Source organism: Pomacea canaliculata, linkage group LG2, assembly GCF_003073045.1.
Source record: "Pomacea canaliculata isolate SZHN2017 linkage group LG2, ASM307304v1, whole genome shotgun sequence".
Classification (NCBI taxonomy): domain Eukaryota; kingdom Metazoa; phylum Mollusca; class Gastropoda; order Architaenioglossa; family Ampullariidae; genus Pomacea; species Pomacea canaliculata.
The window spans coordinates 12,058,000-12,073,429 of NC_037591.1; the positions used below are offsets into that span (position 1 = coordinate 12,058,000).

The following is a 15,430-nucleotide window of genomic DNA, read 5'->3' on the forward strand; positions in this document are numbered from 1 at the left end:
AAAGTAGGATGTTTATGAATCCATAGAAAAAGAGGAATTTGGGAAGATACGATGTCGACAGAAAATGGATTCGATGTGAATTTATTTATTTTGATTACAACAGCTCCCTTTACACATATCGTTCGATCTTATTGTCTATGACTTCAATTTTTAAAATATTTTTTAAAGAAGAGAAAAAGGAAAACAGTAAAACCAACTCACCCTCGCAAACCATTGATGCATTGTAGTGATAGCCGTCAGTGCACACACAGGTAAATCCACCCGCAGTGTTGCTACACGTCTGATTAAGCCCCCTACAGCTATGACTGTTTGATGAACACTCATCAATGTCATTATCACAGTTGGGTCCTGTCCATCCTTGTTTACAGGTACAGTTGCCAGTGACATGGTGACATGACACAGTGTTGGTGACGTTACACTGACACTGAGTTCTGCAGTTAGTGCCGTAGGTGTTGTTCACACACTCTGATACAGACAAAATCAACGACAGGAACCATAATAGTTCACGGCTAATTGCTATATAATCTTGAAATTTTACTTCGTCAACATGGATACATTATTTATGTGTGAAAGTTGTCTAAATATTTGCTACAAGTTAAAATCCTGACCGCGAGAATTACTCAACAATAAAACAAGAAAACATGCCTTTGTATCCTCAAATGTAAGAACGCCATTGAGTCAGTATAAGAAAACAATCTCGCTGTTGTGTTCATGAGGAACATTTATGAACATTTTGTTGTTCCTAGTCTCTACTATATAAAGTGACCTCACCTGTACAATTGCCGTCTGCATGTGTTAGGTAGCCAGTGTCGCAGACACACAGGTAGCTGCCGTTGGTGTTGTAACAGGTGGAGTTGGCCACACAGGGGGAGGAGCTGTGTGCTGTACACTCGTTGATGTCGTCGCTACAGTTGCCTCCTGTCCACCCGCTTCTGCACGTGCAGGCGCCGTCAACCTTACTGCAGTTGACGGTGTTCTCGGTGATGCAGGTGCAAAGTGAAGAACAGTTTCCTCCGTAAGTTCCCGACGAACATTCTGTTGTTGAGAAAAATAACAATAACATAACACAAACTGTAATAGTGGAATATTCGAAAATATATAGGAAAAAGATGTTCAAAGTAAAGAAAGCAATAAAGAGGAAATAGACAGTTCCACCGGCTTATTCTTCAAACGCTGTAATGGCTGTTTCCTGTGTGATGTCACTCACCCACACACACGCCGGAAGCGTTGTAGTGATACCCGTCCTCACACACACACTCGGGGCCGTTCTCAGTGTTGTTACATCGCTCCTTGTCTCCCGTACAGTTGAGTGTGTGATTAGAACACAGATCTTTTATGTTACACATGGCACCGTCCCATCCTTTGCTACAGTTACAGCTTCCTGTCACGTGGTCACAGGACACGGTGTTGGTGACGTTACACTGACATTGACGACTGCAGTTAGCACCAAATGTGTTCCCAGTGCAGGCTTAAAAAAATAAAGCACACAGTAAGCACTTATTTCACATGTAAAATAACAATCCAAATACCCAGTGTGTTGAATTGTAAGCATTTCATGCTATTAAAGCTGTTACAACTGTCTATGCAAATAAACACCTACGATAACGCAACTTGGAAAATAAAAATTAATGACGAGATTTGAGGAAAAAGGAAGAAACGTGTAGAAAAAGGATAAAACTAGTAAACTTATATATGTATAAACAAACACATCAGTGAGACATAAACATACCTACGTGTGTGATATGCTATTTGAAACGGATCTAGATCTAAGATAAATTGACAGTCTTACAAAAGTCCGATAGTATAAACATGATAAGAAATTATTATTGTTTATTCAAGGAAACCTATTAACATATATATATATATAACCATCAATTAGCAAGTTTTGCGAAGAAACCTTCCGAAGAATTCATCCCACATGCGGTGTAGTTGATAGAGTGGTAGGCTTGGTATGTCGTCACATTTTAATTATAATCACCTGTGCAGTTTCCGTCTAAAAGTGAATGGAAGCCAGTGTCGCAGACACACAGGTAGCCGCCGTTAGTGTTGGAACAGGTGGAGTTGGCGACACAAGAAGGTGGAGGACTCTGTTTACACTCATCAATGTCTTGTTCACAGCTTTTTCCTCTCCACCCGATGTTGCACGTGCACGCGCCGTCAACGTTGCTGCAGTTGGCAGTGTTGTTGGTGATGCAGGTGCAAGGTAAAGTGCAATTGTTCCCGTATGTTCCCGCGGCACACGCTGTGTGGATATATAAAATTGTCTATCTAAGCAACTTTATAAAGAGTAGAATGTTAACTGAAGTGAAGTAGAAGATTCCAGTAAGAAAGGATTCGGGTTAGCGATAACGTCTGAGCTGATTCTTGTCGTGATGATAAAATATTAACATTTGTGCATGCTACACTTGTGTTGTTATTTCTAAAATAAATGTTTACTCTTCATGTCTACGGGTCACAAAAGGAACTCCTCTCTCCCAAAAACATTTAGCTTTTTCTCGCAGACCGTTGATGCTGTGTACTTCATTGACAAGTAAATCCACTTGAGTTTGTGATACATATTTCTTGAAGAGTGGTGAAAGCCTGATGTCGGTTCAATAAATACTCATCTATGTATATGTCAAGGATGTTTATTTGATATACCTTTTATTTATAGGTACTACCCATCGGCATGGTGACATGACAAAATATTGGTGACTAACAACGACTACCTTTTGAACCTTCGTAATCATTTACTTCCCCTAGTGATTTATTACACTAGATGTTAAAGACACAAAATGCAGATCTAGACAACCGCACTCAGGTGTGTGATCGCACACCAAACATGGAGACAACTTACGGATGCAGATGCTGGATGCACTCCTCTGATAGCCGGTGACACACACACAGTCGTAGCCGCCAGCAGTGTTGTGACACATCTCATTCTGACCACTGCAGTTGTGTGTCACACACTCATCGATGTCTGTATCACATGTTGGTCCTGTCCATCCTTGTTTACAGGTACAGTTGCCAGTGACATGGTGACATGACACAGTGTTGGTGACGTTACACTGACACTGAGTACTGCAGTTAGAGCCGTAGGTGTCATTGGTACACTCTGTCAAAAGTTATAAAATTTGTAATTATGTAGGTATATAAAAGCTCACAATCACAAAAAGAATTCACACTCTCAAGCACACGCTGGTTGAGAGTAGGAAGAGATGGAGGAAAGCTGTTAACAGATCGTCACTCCCGACCCTCAGCTAAAGTGACCTCACCTGTACAGTTTCCGTCTAGTAGTGTCTGATAGCCAGTGTTGCAGACACACAGGTAGCTGCCATTGGTGTTAACACAGGTAGAGTTGGCGACACAAGAAGGAGGAGGACTTTGTGCACACTCGTTGATGTCTTGCTCACATTTCGTTCCATTCCACCCGCTGTTACACGTGCAGCTGCCGTTAACGTTGTTGCAGCTGACAGTGTTGTTGGTGACGCAGGGGCAAGTCAGAGAACAGTTTCGCCCGAAGGCTGTCGGCCCACACGCTGTTTCAAAACACAAGAATCACGTGACACTAACAGGGACGGTAGACCAGGGCAACGGTAAACTAATAGGACTTCTTTGCAAATAAAGAAGACGCGAAGAGCGATAATTGTGAGGATGATGTTAAATTTGTATAGCGCATTAATTCTTATCTTGCTCTTATTTGAAAAGAAAAGATAAACCTGGGTGACATTCAAGCAAAGGGGCAGATGATGCTAATGACTAGTGAGTACATAGAGTAATGTCCCTTCACCTAAATGGGTCAAGGGTAACTGCTCTCCGTTTTTTTTTTTTTGTTTATTTTTTATTTGTCCGTTGATCTGCTTGAAGTTTTGTGTCTAGTGTTCATCAGTGCATCTGTTACGATATTTGCTACGATTCTGGATGGATTTCTGTGTCTGCGCAACTTTTCATCCTTTTCTGTGTCATTTTATTTAATTCTACCGTCACATCTGCGCCATCTTGCCATTACTTAGATGTTAGATGTACACACCGGCAGTGTCGACTTCAACCTCTGATTACCTTTCTACATCTGCTACACAGTCGAGATATGACAGCAGGCTTTGTGTGGAGTACACACCAGTTTGCAATGACTGGCATCTTGTATTTCTAGGAAGCTCAGTGAAATATGTCGATGAGACTAGTGTGACTGATGCTGATGCTGAAAAAGGCTAACTTGTTTTGAGGCCTTTGACCTGACTGCTGTACTTATGTCTTATGTCTACACTTTCCTGTGACCTGACTGCTGTACTTATGTCTTTCTTAAAACTAGTCGCTGGTAAAGAGCGACAATAGACTAAAGAGAGACAAAAGTCATGTCTGACAAATCAGTAACAAATATTGTGCTTGTTCCAAATCTCAGTTATCTGATTCTGAACCTTAGTCGTCCTTTTGACCTCACGTTCCTACCAACGTCACAAAACAAGGTGAATGTCACTCTTATCATCATCATCATCATCATCATCATCATCAATAATCAATCATCATCATCAGAAGTGGTCATCATGCAGTTTGACAGTGTTTCCTGTGTCTGGCAGCTATACACTGGAACCAGCGAAGGTCACACATATCCAGATAGTCTACAACTGTTTTTAAGATCCAGCATCCATTCTTTTTATGTTAGTGTTTTTGATTTTGCTAAAGCGTTTTGAGCCTACCTTCAATGATGAGAAAAAGCTCTATAAAAACCTATTATTCTTGTTAAAGTGAAAGAAGGATCTTTATGCACTTATAGGAAAAGAAGAAATGGGGGAGGTAATGATTTTGCGGAAAATGGATTCCGTGTGAATTTATTTGTTTTGACTAACACAGTGAAAATGCGCTCCCTATAAACATATCTTTCGATGTTTTTGTCTGTGACTTAAAGTTTTAATAATTTTCTTTTCCTAGTAGAAAAAATAGCAAAGCATTAAAACTAACTCACCGTCGCACACCATGGATGCATTGTAGTGATAGCCATCAGCGCACACACAGGTAAATCCACCCGCAGAGTTGATACACATCTGGTGAGAGCTGGTGCAGTTATGTGTGTTTGATGAACATTCATCCAGGTCATCATTACACTTGGATCCTGACCATCCTTGTTTACAGGTACAGTTGGCAGTGACATGGTGACATGACACAGTGTTGGTGACGTTACACTGACACTGACTGCTGCAGTTTGTGCCGTAGGTGTTGTTCACACACTCTGGTACAGACAAAAGCAACAACAGGAACCATAATAGTTCACGGATATTTGTTATATGATGTTGATAATAAACATTTCCGTTAAAAAAAACTCACTATACGCTTGTAACCAATCATTAAAGTATATTCATTATATGCATATACATGATATTATGGTGTAAGTAGTGAATATATCTACTACATACTAAAATCTTCACCATGAGCACTAATCAACAACAAAAACTAAAAAATGTGTCCGTGGGTCAATGTGTGGGAAACATTTTCCTATAGTGTTCATGAGGCCCAATTATGAACATTTTGTTCCTAGTGTCTAACTATGTAAAGTGACCTCACCTGTGCAGTTGCCGTCTGCATGTGTTTGGTAGCCAGTGTCGCAGACACACAGGTAGCTGCCGTTGGTGTTGTAACAGGTGGAGTTGGCCACACAGGGTGAGGAGCTGTGTGCTGTACACTCGTTGATGTCGTCACTACAGTTGCCTCCTGTCCACCCACTTCTGCACGTGCAGGCGCCGTCAACCTTACTGCAGTTGACAGTGTTATTGGTGACACAGGTGCAAGTTGAAGAACAGTTTCCTCCGTAAGTTCCCGACGAACATTCTGTTATTGAAAATAATAACAATAACATAACACAATCTGTAATAGTGGAATATTGCAAAATATGCATGAAAGAGATGTTGAAAGTGAAGCAACCAACACAGACCCACCGGACAGCAGCACCGGCTTATTCTTCAAACATTGTAATGGTTGTTGCCTGTGTGATGTCACTCACCCACACACACGCCGGAAGCGTTGTAGTGATACCCGTCCTCACACACACACTCGGCGCCGTTCTCAGTGTTGTTACATCGCTCCTTGTCTCCCGTACAGTTGAGTGTATGATTAGAACACAGATCTTTTATGTTACACGTGGTACCATCCCATCCTTTGCCACAATTACACTTTCCTGTCACGTGGTCACAGGACGCGGTGTTGGTGACGTTACACTGACACTGCTCACTGCAGTTAGCACCAAATGTGTTCCCAGTACAGGCTATAAAAGAATACATGTATGGCCTTATTTCACTTTTAAAAATAAACCAAATCCTTAATATGTTTTATTCTAGGCAATCAATGCTATTGAAGGTGTTAACATTTTTTGAGAAAGAAAAGTGATCTGCGATCAGTAAACTACCCAAAAATGCAAAATCAATCCCGAGGTAAGAAGAGTTAACAACCAAAATAAAGAAAAAGGAAGTGAGGAAGACAGGATAGAACCAATGCACCTTACTTAAACAGGTATGTGATTTCAACATACCTGTGTATGTGAGAGAGAGATACGATTTTTAAAACGGATGTAGACATTAATATGAGTTCAAAGCTTTAAAAAAATTCCGGAAGTAGAAATATAAAAAGAAATTAATCCTAACCCTTGTTCGTCAAAACATATTGACTTAGATATAGGCATCAATTAGCAAGTTTTGCGAAGAAACCTTCCGAAGCTTACGTCAAACATTCGGTGTAGTTGATAGAGTGATAGGCTAGCTATGTCGTCACATTTTAATTATAATCAACAGGCTCACCTGTGCAGTTTCCATCTAAAAGTGAATGGTAGCCTTTGTCGCAGACACACAGGTAGCCGCCGTTAGTGTTGGAACAGGTGGAGTTGGCGACACAAGAAGGTGGAGGACTCTGTGTACACTCATCAATGTCTCGTTCACAGCTTGTTCCTGTCCACCCGCTGTGGCACGTGCAGGCGCCGTCAACGTTGCTGCAGTTGGCCGTGTTACTGGTGATGCAGGTACAATTTGAAGTGCAATTGTTCCCGTAAGTTCCCGTAGCACACGCTGTGTGGATATATAAAATTGTCCATGTAAGCAACAGATAAACAGTAGACTGTTAACTGAGGTAAAATAAAACATTCCAGTATGAAAGGACTCGGGTTAGTGATAACCTTTGAGCTGATTCGTGTTATGATGATGAAATATTAGCATTTGTGCATGGTGTTGTTATTTCTAAAATAACTGTTCATTCTTGCTGTCTACGAGTCACAAAACTAAACCAGCATCATTATCTTACTCTCGGAGACCACTATACTATGTAGTTTATTCACAACTAAATTCATCTTCATTGTTGAAACATATTTCTTGTCAAGTGTAATATCGGTTCAATAAACACTCATCTTTGTCTATGTCAAACATTTGTTTACCATATCTTTATTTACAGGTACTCTTACCATCGACATACACAACAAAGTTTTGGTTAACTGACAATGACTACCTTTTAAATCTTTGCAAGTAATTACGTCAAAAAGTAATTATACATATATAAATATATATCTGTAAGCACATACATCAGGTATAATTGCCAAAAGATTCATTCCGTTAGAAATAAAGGACGTGTGAATGCAGGTGCATAAATAATCTCGAAAACCTGCACACTCAGGTGTATGCTCCTACACCAAACATGGAGACAACTTACGGATGCAGATGCCCGATGCACTCCTCTGATAGCCGGTGACACACACACAGTCGTAGCCGCCAGCAGTGTTGTGACACATCTCATACTGACCACTGCAGTTGTGTGTCAAACACTCATCGATGTCTGTATCACATGTTGGTTCTGTCCATCCTTGTTTACAGGTACAGTTGCCAGTGACATGGTGACATGACACAGTGTTGGTGACATTACACTGACATGGACTTGTGCAGTTAGTGCCGTAGGTGTTATTGGTGCACTCTGTAAAAAGTTATGAAAATTTATAATTATGTAGGTACATACAAGCTCACAATCACAAAAAGAATATACACTATCATGCACACTCTCATTATATGTAGAAAGAGATGGAGAGAAGCTGTGAACACTTGTTCACTCCTGACCCCAAGCTATAGTGACCTCACCTGTACAGTTTCCATCTGACAGTTGTTTGTAACCAGTGTTACAGACACACAGGTAGCTGCCATTGGTGTTAAAACAGGTAGAGTTGGCCACACAAGGTGGAGGATGCTGTTCACACTCATTGATGTCTTTCTCACAGTTCGTTCCATTCCACCCGCTGTTACACGTGCAGCTGCCGTTAACGTTGTTGCAGCTGGCAGTGTTGTTGGTGACGCAGGTGCAAGGGGAGGAACAGTTTCTCCCGAATGCTTCCGCTGCACAAGCTGTTTGTGAAACATACAGATCACATGACACTAACGTGACAGTACACTGAGCCAGAGGACAACTAATAAAACTGTGTTGCTAATTAAAATAGTGTATACAGTGATGATAGTAACGATGATCTTTTAGTTTTGTGTCTCAACGCTTACATCGTGTTATAAAGATTAGGATACAAAAGCAGGTAAGGGTAATCCAAGCAAAGAGACACAAGACTGCTGACTAGCGAGCACACAGAGAGGAAATGAAAGTCGGCCCTTTACTCTAGATAAACGAGAAATGAGGGAAGGTGGAAAATTGGACATGAAATGGACTCGATGTGCATTTAATTGCTTCGTATTTCTACTTCAGAATTGTACTACCTATAATTATATTTCTAGATGCTAATAATTATTTGTCACTTCTTAATAAACCACATTTTAATAATATTTTTTTGGAGAAGAGAAAAAGCGTAGCCGTAAAACCAACTCACCCTCGCACACGATGGATGCATTGTAGTAAAATAACGCCATCAGCACACACACAGGTAAAGCCACCCACAGTGTTGATGCACGTCTGGTGAGGCCCGCTACAGTTATGTGTGTTTGATGAACATTCATCCAGGTCATCATTACAGGTGGATCCTGTCCATCCTTGTTTACAGGTGCAGTTGCCAGTGACATGGTGACATGGTGACACAGTGTTGGTGACATTACACTGACACTGCCTGCTGCAGTTAGTGCCATAGGTGCTGTTCATACACTCTGGTAGAAGCAAAATTAACGACAGAAACCATAATATTTTACAGATATTTGTTACATGATGTTGAGATTTTGCATCGTAAACATATCCTTCCCAATACTCACTAACGCTTGTATTCAATCATAAAGGTATATTCATTATACGTGTAGACATTATTTATGTGTGTAAATTGGGTAAATATCTGCTATATACTCAAATCCTGACCATTAGAATTAATCAACAACAAAAATAAGAGAAAGCGATTTTATATGTTAACAAGTAAGACCGCCAGTGAGTCAGTACAAGAGAAACATCTTGCTGTAGTCTTCATGAGGAACATTTCTGAACATTTTGTTGTTCCTAGTCTCTACTATGTAAAGTGACCTCACCTGTGCAATTGCCGTCTGCATGTGTTAGGTAGCCAGTGTCGCAGACACACAGGTAGCTGCCGTTGGTGTTGTAACAGGTGGAGTTGGCCACACAGGGTGAGGAGCTGTGTGTTGTACACTCATTGATGTCGTCGCTACAGTTGCCTCCTGTCCACCCGCTTCTGCACGTGCAGGCGCCGTCAACGTTGCTGCAGTTGACAGTGTTGTTGGTGATGCAGGTGCAGGTAGATGAACAGTTTTTCCCAAAGTTTCCATTCGCGCAGGCTGTAAAAATACAAGGATTCTGTGAGGCAAAGGGAAATGGTGGATGGAGTAATGCAGTGAAATTCTTTTATTATTTATTTGTTTGGGATAAGTTATAATTACAAGTGAGGTATACTAAGGGATAGCACAAGCGATCATGTGACACTGTAATGGCGGAGTGAGAGAAAAGGTAGTAAAAACTGACTGTGTGATCCACTTACCCACACACACCCTAGAGGCGTTGTACTGATACCCGACTTCACACACACACTCGATTGTTCCTCCGGTGCTGTTACATCGCTCGTTCGGTCCTGCACAGTGCAACAAATTTCACATGCTAATAAATGGAGAAAATAAGAAAATGTAAAACAATTTCGCCAAACTAAATCAAACTAGAAATGTTTCATGTGTGTAACACGTTAGGAAATATTCTCTTAGAAATACAGGCCTGCAGACTGGAACAGGACTAGTTTAAATGAGTTTGATTTTGCTTTTAACTTGTGAAACACAAGAGAGAAATGATTCAAGCTGAAATGGCTTCAATGTGTTTGAAGACTCTGGACAGCAATCATACCTTCTATGACATTGACGATGTAATAACTGACTTCCGTCGTTTCATTATAGATGGTAAAGTTGGTCTGAGCAAGGGTCTGAAGGGCAGGAGCAACTTGGTTGACGGCTTCTTCATCTGACACGTCATCTATGATGACTACAGCCTCGAATGTGACGCTTCCCAAACTATGGAAAAAAAACACAACAAAAAACTCACTTGAAAGATGAGGGCACAGAGTCACAATTATCTGTCAAAGACAGCACGAAACTGAATCGTCGAGTATAATTCCAGCTGAATAAGACTTGTAAATAGTTTTGTAAGATCACAGTTTCAGCAAGCAATGCTAGGTTAGAAGCTGCAAAAACATTTTCAGGGCTGACCAGAAGTCTACTGAGGTCATGTCAGGTCAAGTAGCGGGAACATGTATTTAAGGGTCTACAGGGACTTTTCTTCACCAACAATCATGCACTTGTCACAAGCCTCACAACAAGACTCACCGTATGGAAATGATTACGATTTTTTTAATCTTGTGCTCCACATTCTTTAAGTTCTTCCAGAGCTGCAACAAAATGATATCATTAAAGGCAATGACAGTGACATTAGCTGGGAACAATGACACTGATGTTATACATGCACTGATATTGCTTATCCCTAATGAATGGTATTAGTTATAAGTAGTGACAGACTGTGAGATAGCTTTACAATAAAAGGAAAGTGTATGAAGGCAAAAAGACAAACAGCAATGGGTCTCGTTGAATTTACTCACCTCCTTAATGATCTCATAAGACAGGTCAGTGAAGGCCGGCGATGAGGTGTTGTCCAGTTCATGCTGAGTGTAATTTACATTCACAGCTAAGGTCATCGTAAGATTCACCTTGGTCATTTCTTAAGAAAAACACATTGCCATGTTGTTAATGTTCTCATTTTAAGACCTATTGAAGTATTTACGTCTAAATAAGCTCAATGTCCATAGCTCTATATCTGTCTCTAAATACATCATGGGTAGGTGTCATAATTATTCACCACACTAAAATTGAAGCTTTAATGACGATGCACAACAATGTGTACACATATTATGATCATAAATCACACATGCGATACAACTTACCGATGCAGATGCCCGATGCACTCCTCTGATAGCCGTCCACACACACGCAGTCAAAGCCGCCAGCAGTGTTGTTACACATCTCGTTCTGACCACTGCAGTTGTGTGTATTCTTCACACACTCATCGATGTCTGTATCACATGTGATTCTGTCCATCCTTGCTTACAGGTACAGTTGCCAGTGACATGGTGACAGGACACAGTGTTGCAATGTCACACTGACACTGGTTGCTGCACTGAGTGCCATAGGTGTTGTTGGTACATTCTGGTACAAACAAATCCACATTTAACCCCTCGACAGGCAGTGTTTATGTATCCTGTCCTGATTATGGATAAAAAGGTTTTGATCTATGGGATGGTGAGGAAGAGGCTAAAGAAAATAAATATAAATAACCCACAAATATTCTAACTCTTAAGATGTGAAAAACACTAAAAAAAAAAAATTCAGATTGTTCTCATTTCATTCTACATTTCTTGATAACTGTTACAAGCCTTTTCATTTCCAAATTCTTCATCCAGCACTTCACAGTTAACTCACCTGTACAGTTTCCATCTGAACTATTTTGATAGCCAGAGTTGCAGACACACAGGTAGCTGCCGTTGGTGTTAGAACAGGTGGAGTTGGCGACACAAGAAGGAGGAGGACTGTGTGCACACTCGTCGATGTCTTTCTCACAGTTCGTTCCATTCCACCCGCTCTTGCACGTGCAGGTGCCGTTAATGTTGTTGCAGGTGTCAGTGTTCTGGGTAACGCAGGTGCAGTTTGAAGAGCAGTTTTTCCCGAAGGTTCCAGTCACACACACTGAGTGAAAAATACAAGGATCACGTGACATGAAAGGCTAAAATGAGGTCTAATGATAAGAAATTGAGAACAAATATTTTTTCCTTTGTTTTGACTGAGACGAATGACCGTCACAGGAATGGAAGATGATGATCACTTTATTTCAAAGTATTTTTTTCATATTAAAGTAAGCAAAACTTTAACTCACCATTGCAGTCGCTGGAGGCATTCATCTGATAGCCGTCCATACACTCGCATAAGTATCCTCCGAGAGTGTTTGTACATACTTTATGTTGACCACTACAAGTAGAGTTTGCTAAACACTCATTGATATCTGTGTTACATGTTGCACCTTTCCATCCTCTCTGACAGGTGCAGTTGCCAGTGACATGGTGACACGACACAGTGTTGGTGACGTTACACTGACACTGACTACTGCAGTTAGGGCCATAGAAGTTGTTGGTACATTCTACAGAAAAACCACACACAAACACCGGCAGTTTAGCTTTAGTTTTGAAATAGAATATATTGAATTTTATTTGGTAATCAGTTTGTGAATGTTTGTTAAAGCTGTGTATTGTTTTTCAATTATTGTTCTACTGAAAAATATTTTCAACGTTTTGGATTTAATATGCATTTTCTTTTTACTTTGTTAAGAAAAAAAATATAAAATTAATGTACAGTAAAGTAAGTATGCAAATAATCATGATCAGTCTCATTAAGATACCTGTACAGTTTCCATCGGGAAGTGTTAGGTAACCAGTATTGCAGACACAGTTGTAGCTGCCGTTGGTGTTGGAAACAAGTAGAGTTGGCGACACAAGGTGGAGGACTGTGTGCACACTCGTCGATGTCTTGCTCACAGTTCGTTCCTTTCCACCCGCCTTTGCACGTGCAGCTGCCGTTAACGTTATTGCAGCTGGCAGTGTTGTTGGTGACGCAGGTGCAAGTCAGAGAACAGTTTGGTCCGTAGGTTCTAGGCGCACATTCTATGAACAAAACATCAGTTGACACGCTGTAATAATGCATCCTCCTCCTCCTCCTCATCATCATCATCAAAAATAAAATAACTTTTATCAAGCCTATCACAAAATAGATAACACTAGACGTAAAGTGTTACTATAAAAGCTATCAATGTTTTTAATTCTTTTAATTTATACATGTATCTGTGTTTCTGAGTGTCAAATCATCTTTGTGTCATCCATAAGTCAGAAAGGATCTAATTAAGTTTTAAAAGACAAAACCAAAAGGTCATAAATACAACATGAGCAGTAACCTTACCAGGGATTCAAAAATTTCAAGTCAAAATTCAAATTTAACGAGACCTTTCGATTATGGTATAAAAGCTTGTATACTATTTTTAGTATCCATCGATCTCGCAAAAGTGAAGATTTAGCTTGACTTCTGCGTTCACTGAGATAGAAGATGTTGGGGGTTTAAAGGGCTGGTTGAAGTCTCCAGAGGACCACTTGTCCCGGCCATTCGATGTGAAGAATGCGTGTGACAGACACAGACAAGCTTGGCGAGTGCACTTACTATGATGTCACAGAGCTCGTTTGTGAGTTGTGAAAAAGTATGAACATGTGCTCGTATATGTGATGTCTGTGCACGTGATGTCATTACCCACACACACGCCGGAAGCGTTGTAGTGATACCCGTCCTCACACACACACTCGGGGCCGTTCTCAGTGTTGTTACATCTCTCCTTGTCTCCCGTACAGTTGAGTGTGAGATTCGAACACAGATCTTTTATGTTACACGTGGCACTAACCCATCCTTTGCTACAGTTACAGCTTCCTGTCACGTGGTCACAGGACACGGTGTTGGTGACGTTACACTCACAATGCTCACTGCAGTTAGCACCGAATGTGTTGCCAGTGCAGGCTGCACAAATGATCCACAAAGATGGTTTACAAACGTGCTGTTAAAATACACTAAAATATTCCAGGTTTTGTGCAGATATCACTTTCAGGTATAGCAGTTAAACAATGAAAGAGAGAAATGGATGAGTGTCACAGACAGAATAACTGAGATTTAGAGGTAAGCAGAAAGAGGTAAACAAAAGAGGTGGTTTACATGTGCGTGGATAGCAGTCGGTCATTTCTGATTTAAAACATAAATAAATAACGTATGTTCTTAAATTCTGGTTGTTTGCAATAAGAAATGATGCTGTTTACAACTTGAGTCAAAGCAACACAAAGAAAGCCTCACCCTCGCAGGCCATGGAGACATTGTAGTGATAGCCATCAGCACACACACAGTCGTATCCACCCACAGTGTTGCTACACGTCTCGTGCAGTCCTGTGCAGTTATGTGTGGTTGAGGAACATTCATCAACATCTGTATCACACGTGGCTCCTGACCATCCTTGTTTACAGGTGCAGTTGCCAGTGACATGGTGACATGACACAGTGTTGGTGACGTTACACTGACACTGCTTGCTGCAGTTAGTGCCGTAAGTACCATTGACGCACTCTGCCAGCAACAAACCACAATTCAAGGAAATAAACCTCACAGTTCTGGGGTACAACTGTCAAAATAGTTAAATGGACATGTTAGCAAAGGATGTAGTAATGCTTGACGATAGGCCAGCAGTAGTTACATTCACTTCACTTTCATCCCAGAAATAATGTTTTTTGCACACTGCACTCATTAAAGTTAAGATACAGTGGAACCTCGGTTAACGAACTTAATCCGTTCTGGAAAGTTTATCCGAATGTTCGTTATGAAACAATTTTTTCATAAGAAATAAGGAAATAGATTTAAAGCCTCTGTTGACTCGCTAATATTTGAAAGTTACAGGCTATATAGATATTTGTAATGAAAACAGTTATAATGCAATATAAATGAAGTTTAAATAAAACATAAAACATTAATGAACGCATTTAAACATCAGAAACTTGCCGTTTTGATGCGTGGTTGGAAGCAGGTGTGGGGAGGAAGGGGCGAAATTACTGCTTTGATTCCCCTCCATGAGCACGTGACATTGTAAAGTCGGGTGAGTCATTTGAGTTAAAGGAAAACACTTGTCCATGTCTGTTCCTTCTGCCTTTTTGTAAAACTCGGTTACGACATCACATATCCGACAGACGCATGCCACCTTCATACTTTGAAATCATTTCCTTTTTCAATTCATTTGTTGGCCGCTTCCTTGTCATTACCTCACTACTATAATTGCTCTAATCTTCTTTGGAGCCATGATTGAGGACTAACTTATTAAAATAAAGCACAAAAATCACTTAAGAATGCGCACAGATAAGGAACGACTGATCGTAACTGTGTGTCGACCGCGAATGATGACACGC

General features: G+C 40.6%; 2 protein-coding genes across 17 annotated transcripts in view; both read right to left on the reverse strand.

Moving 5' to 3' along the window:
• Positions 1-15,430, reverse strand: part of LOC112557059 (multiple epidermal growth factor-like domains protein 6) — a 59,710-nt gene that overhangs the window by 3,670 nt on the left and 40,610 nt on the right. For 9 of the 16 annotated variants that reach the window (XM_025226673.1, XM_025226679.1, XM_025226685.1 and 6 more), the window contains 9 exons: positions 13,749-14,009; positions 5,536-5,799; positions 4,940-5,203; positions 3,255-3,518; positions 2,837-3,094; positions 1,979-2,242; positions 1,208-1,468; positions 772-1,035; positions 202-465 (listed from right to left, as the gene is read on the reverse strand). In XM_025226673.1, coding sequence (XP_025082458.1) covers positions 202-465; positions 772-1,035; positions 1,208-1,468; positions 1,979-2,242; positions 2,837-3,094; positions 3,255-3,518; positions 4,940-5,203; positions 5,536-5,799; positions 13,749-14,009 — 2,364 coding nt within the window. Of the gene's footprint in view, positions 1-201; positions 466-771; positions 1,036-1,207; positions 1,469-1,978; positions 2,243-2,836; positions 3,095-3,254; positions 3,519-4,939; positions 5,204-5,535; positions 5,800-5,971; positions 6,233-6,761; positions 7,026-13,748; positions 14,010-14,336; positions 14,601-15,430 lie in introns of all 16 variants that reach the window. The other 7 variants (XM_025226682.1, XM_025226676.1, XM_025226675.1 and 4 more) reach the window with 7 other exon arrangements.
• On the reverse strand, positions 8,125-12,024 carry LOC112557067 (platelet endothelial aggregation receptor 1-like). Its single transcript, XM_025226694.1, has 9 exons — positions 11,883-12,024; positions 11,348-11,609; positions 11,006-11,124; positions 10,737-10,798; positions 10,261-10,424; positions 9,908-9,997; positions 9,444-9,707; positions 8,807-9,077; positions 8,125-8,339 (listed from the first exon to the last, which is right to left on the reverse strand). The coding sequence occupies exons 2-9, from the start codon at positions 11,499-11,501 to the stop codon at positions 8,255-8,257; spliced, it is 1,209 nt and encodes a 402-aa protein (XP_025082479.1). The 5' UTR covers positions 11,502-11,609; positions 11,883-12,024; the 3' UTR covers positions 8,125-8,254.

What these genes read in the sequence shown, in the direction of transcription:
- LOC112557067 (XM_025226694.1), bottom strand. Translation starts at nt 11,501, where the DNA reads ATGGACAGAATCACATGTGATACAGACATCGATGAGTGTGTGAAGAAT. An exon ending in CATCGTCAATGTCATAGAAG is followed by an intron (nt 9,998 to 10,260) that starts GTATGATTGCTG and finishes TGCACTGTGCAG; the next exon opens with GACCGAACGAGCGATGTAAC. An exon ending in CGCCTCTAGGGTGTGTGTGG is followed by an intron (nt 9,708 to 9,907) that starts GTAAGTGGATCA and finishes GTATTTTTACAG; the next exon opens with CCTGCGCGAATGGAAACTTT.